This window comes from Stegastes partitus, unplaced genomic scaffold (assembly GCF_000690725.1).
Source record: "Stegastes partitus isolate 25-593 unplaced genomic scaffold, Stegastes_partitus-1.0.2 Scaffold1674, whole genome shotgun sequence".
Taxonomy (NCBI): Eukaryota; Metazoa; Chordata; class Actinopteri; family Pomacentridae; genus Stegastes; species Stegastes partitus.
In genome coordinates, this window is record NW_007579405.1 from 15,455 (window position 1) to 20,675 (window position 5,221).

A 5,221-nucleotide genomic window follows, 5' to 3' on the forward strand; every position below is an offset into this window, starting at 1 on the left:
TGTGAGTGTGTTTCTATTCAATGAACTGTTATTCAATGAATCCATGAAAAGTACAACCATGTGTGTGTGTGTGTGTGTACACAGTATACAGAGTGTGTAGCTGCTAGTGAACCCTCACACATCTCCTCATGCAGTTTTCTTTCTGCCCAGTCGATGGAACTTTGAACCATCTGTGTTCGTCTATTGTTGCATTAGTTAGAACCCTAATGTAAGAATAGACAACACGTGATCACATCGTCCAGCTGCTCTACGAACAACGCTTTGGTACAAATTATTGACATCCGGTCTTTAAATACAGTCTAGAGTCGCTGACATCCTCTCCACCCCTTGAATGTTTCATTTCAACAATCCGGGTTTCACAGAAAATTTCACTTTGATTTCATTCAACGTGCTCACTTGTATTTACACTGACGGCTCATTCACATGTGCTCCACTTGGAACTATGCAGCTTTACAGTGTATTCAGTCTCTGGATCCGTCCTGTTGCTCCTCAGGTTGAGACAAGTGACCTCTGGTTGGTCTTACTCTGCGTTCTGTCCCTGCTGGCTCTCCTCTCCCTCTGACCACACAGAGCCCTGCAAGAACAAGGTTTGCATAATTTGCTAATACAGACGAAGAGCCTGAAAGCTGTGACCGCCGTCGACACGCTTTGCAATTCTAACGTCGACAAAAACATTAATCGATCAAATAATTAGGAAATCAATCAGTTGATTAATCACCTGACTGTCTGACTGAGTAATACTTCTACCTAGTGACAGCCTTGGCGACAAGATACGCGAGTTCGGCCATGTTAAGGACCATGCAGATGGAGGAGGCCGTGGCCATGAAAACAGTGAAGATGGTTTTCTCTGTGGGCCGTGAGATGAAGCAGTCGACCAGGTTGGGACACGGCCACTGGTCACACTGCACCAGCCGGGGCATCTGGAAGCCGTCGTACACCACATACAGGGCGTACCTGCAGAGAGACACACCGAGTGCTTAGACCACCGAGGCCGTGTGATAAACTGACTGATGATAAGAATCGCAGGTCTTACATGAATCCTCCTTCAAACAGCAGCCGGAACAGCAGGCTGCAGGCGTACGTCCACCACAGAGCTCCGGCTATCGGGAGTCTGCGCTTCTTCAGAGCCTCCACCTCCTCCTCCTGACCCTTGTTGCTGAGGAAACCAGCTCTGCCAGAACTCTGTGGCACAGGACGGACAGAACAAATCAGCATGAAAGAAAGTTAGACGTGACATGACTGCCTTCAGGCTTTGGTTTTGATTTTCACTGTTTGTTTTCCCTCCTTCCTGATCGTTTGCTCCACCTCATTCATGTGTCTTGCTTCCTCATTACTTCTCTGTGTAGATATGTGAGATGTGTTTCCTGCATCGATCTGCTCTGCATGTCTTTATGATCTTCATTTTCTTGGATTTGTTGCTTTCAGTTAAACGTAGCCTGAGTTTGTCCCTGGACCTCCAGCCTCTGTTCTCTGTTCCCTCTGACCTCCGTTAACCCTTCAGTAAGTTTCTGACTAAAGTTAGTTTGTGTTGTCTGGACTTCCTGCCTTGTGTATCTGCAATTGGCTCGTTTCCCAATTAGCCAGAAGCACATGACGATAATAAAAACACACGTCTCAGGATATGAGACAAGACTTCAGGTGTCAACACGACACGATACACAAGGAGAGAAGATCAGAGACGACACCAGACGAGACATCAGGTGACAAGATGAAGGACACAACCTGACAAAAGTGAAGACATGATCTGAGAAGACAGGTGACGTCATCAGAGGATAGGACATGACAAGATAAGACATGTGGTGACTAGATGAAAGACATGAGATGACAAGTTAAGACAGCCAACAAGACACAACCAGTAAAGACATGACATGCAGAGACACATGTTGGACATGAGAGTCCTTCTATCACATGAGATGTAAGGACATGGAGAGGACACAACATTACATAGACATGGGACAAGTTTTTTTACGGCATGACATCAGGACATAGTAGGAACCCAGAGGATATGGCATAACATCACAGTCCATGAAACACCACCAGGTCTCTCACACAGACCTGCATGAGCCTCTTCTTGTCTTTGTGGTTCCGGTAGGCCACGTACATGGCGACCAGGAGTGTCGGCGTGGAGACGAAGACCAGCTGAAGACACCAGAGACGGATGTGGGAGACGGGAAAGAACTGATCGTAACAGACGTTCTCACAGCCAGGCTGGAAACAAAAACACACACAAATACGACATCTGATCAGCTGATCCCTGTTCCAGTGAGGTCACAGGTCAGTGAGTGAACAGTGCCGCAGATGGAGGGTGGTGGGATTCACCAGGCTCCTGGTTCAGGACGTTATTATTCATGTCTCTGTAATGTGTGAGCATCAGAGATGACAGTGACATTTGTGTTGTATATCTGCCATTAAAAAGCCGTTACAGACGACACTGAGTACAAACAGAACAGTTCACTGAAGATTTAGGTCAAAGGTCTGCGGTTGTGGTTTTACATCGACCAGCAGGGATTGGTTCGACAGGTCCAAAGAGGGGAGCAACTGTAGCAATGGAGAGCTAGCAGACTGCTTAAAGTGTGGGCGGGAAAAAAAATGCTTCAGGTGAAAAAGAGAACAGATTAAACCAGGGATCTCCAAATCTGGTCCTCGTTAGCTGCTGTCCTGCAACACACCTGACTCACATTAATGGATCATCAACAGCTTGTTAAGTTCTACACAAGTCTGTTAACGACCCATTAATCGGAGTCAGGTGTGTTGCAGGACAGCAGCTCACAAGGACCAGAGCTGGAGATCCCTGCTTTAAAGTCTAAAGAAGAACAGAACCAACAGTAAGGCACATGTCATGAGAAAAGCCACTCTGTCTCCCCCTTGTGGCAGTGAGAGAAGCTACACAGTCACTTGTCGCTGCCCTGGTTTCCCTCCTGGTTGCTGTTTCACCACCTGAGATGCAACCACAGCTGAAGCCTTCTCCATCTCTGGTGCAGCAGCTCATTCTTACTCCAGCTTCAGCAAACCAATCATGGCTGGTTGACGTAAAACATCGTTACCTGAGCAGCAGAGTGTCATCACAGCGAGCGGATGTAAAACGCTGGTATTTTGTGAAAAACACAGAAAGGTGACAGGCTCAGTCAGCACTGTGGGAACTTAAAAGTAACAGACGTCATTTAGATGTAAAAGTCCTGCACTGCAGCTTTAAGGTGATCTGAACTAAATCAACCATCAGAAACACAGGCTGAGGAAGGTCAGAAGGTCAACAGCATCCAGCTGAAGCTCCAGCTAACAGAAGCTACTGGTCACACTGGTCCAGGTCAGGCTGAAGCAGGGAAACATCTCAGTTTTATCAGCTGAACATCAGTTTTATTGCTTATAAGTTCAACTTTTAAAGGAAGCTTGAGTCATATCATCTTTCAGACGTGATATAGTCTCACTTTAATATAACAACTTGCTGTAAGCATTGATTTGAGCCGTCAAGATAAAAATGACGTGCTAATGGTTAGTTTTGTTAGTTTTGCTATTTAAACATATGCAGCGTGGCACGACGATGTGAATACAGAACATCAGTGGTGACATGAGGTAGTGAAGCAGCAGGATTCAGGTGTTTCTCAAACTTTCAGCACATCTTTAGAGTCAAACTGGACAAAGACATGATATAAATGGATCTGTTCAAACTGAACCAGGTGCACAACTGTCCAGATAACGATGGTGTGTCAAAACACCGCCAGTAAAAAGGGTTTGTGGATCTGTTAATGCTCGGTTTTTACAATTACGCGTTAACAAATACATTCTGACCAACACGACTCTACCACCGACTGGTCCTACCTGCAGCGTGTTGCAGACGAAGTCCGACTGCTCGTCCCCCCAGACGCTCTCTGCAGCAACAACCAGCACCATGACCCGGAAAATAAACAGCACGGAGAGCCAGATCTTCCCCAGACTGGTGGAGTGACGGTTCGCCCCGACCAGCTGAGTGTACAGAGCCGGCCAAGACATCCTGAGACAAGGGAGTGATGGGAATAATGATGAATGTCCAGGGAGAGACTTTAGCTAGAAAGTTGGTGCTTTAGGAGGAGGAAAGTTTGTGAGAAGTAAATGGATTCATCAGTGTTTGTCTTTTGGACTTCTTCAGCCACACATGTGGACGTGAGACATTTAGAAGGAAATCAGCGGCAGAGGATGAAAGAAGAGAAACAAAAGGCAAGTCTGAAAGAGGAAGGGGATGAAAAGGAATGAAAGTGAGAGGAGGAGGAGAGAAGGACCAGTGCCAGCATTCATGTGAACTGATGAACCTCTCTGCCCACTGTGGACTGTACTGAGCTGAGCCCACTCAACTAAAAACACACTGAACACACTGTACAGACCCACACTGCTACAGTCCTCACTGAGCCGCACCATTCACACTCAGCCGCTGACGGGTTTATTCACTCACTGGTTATTTATCTAATAATAGAGCTGCACTGATTCGACATCAGTGACACGATTGGAAGAACTATCAGGGGACTTGTTTACAGTTTTCATATCAAATTACACAAAAGACAGCAGAAAATGTTAAAAGAATTCTGAAATAACTTTCCACAATGACTAATTCAGGCTTCAGATTTTTTTTTTAAATCATTAATGCAATGAAGTAGTCGTCTCACCTTGTGTCTGGACTGTCAGGTAGTTTGGCAGAAAGTATTCCACATGGTCCTATCCAGCATGAAAACAAACACACAAGTCAGCGCTGCAGGTAAACATGGGATTAAATGATCAAATGAACATGAATCCAACAAACAAGACAAATCCCAAACCTGCAGCTCCTTCTGCTTCTGCATCAAACCAAAGATGTGAAGCATGAAACAGCCAAGGAGGCTTCCTGGGAGGAGTTTCAGAGTAATGTCTCAGAGTGAAGGAAGAGGCAGAGCCAATAGGACAGCAGGGGAGTACTGATGGTGTTTAAATAGAAATTAAACAGCAAGTGACAGACTGCAAAGAAAAATACAACTAATGCACATATACTGTTATTGTCATGTACAACATACACAGTAAAAGGTCAGTGAAAAATTCTATGTAGAGGTATACAACATATTAAAGTGTTACCACAGTGATTTACAGGGGTGCATGCAAGATACAGATGTGGAAAAATATGAAAGCAGAACAGCTGAGATGTCCCCTATTTTAGTATCAGTCAAGGATTGTAGTCAAAAGTGTAATTAGAAAGATGTGAAGGAGAATCCACACAGGAAAG

The 5,221-nt window shown here is 45.3% G+C and overlaps 1 protein-coding gene across 1 annotated transcript; it reads right to left on the reverse strand.

Annotated features, from left to right (window-relative positions):
- LOC103371956 (gap junction beta-2 protein-like) lies at positions 1-4,818 on the reverse strand. The gene is made up of 7 exons (XM_008301455.1): positions 4,785-4,818; positions 4,635-4,683; positions 3,817-3,988; positions 2,056-2,208; positions 1,034-1,182; positions 748-954; positions 1-574 (listed from the first exon to the last, which is right to left on the reverse strand). Exons 3-7 carry the CDS (start codon positions 3,985-3,987, stop codon positions 490-492), a joined length of 765 nt encoding a protein of 254 aa, XP_008299677.1. The 5' UTR covers position 3,988; positions 4,635-4,683; positions 4,785-4,818; the 3' UTR covers positions 1-489.
- Positions 4,819-5,221: the final 403 nt, after the last annotated feature.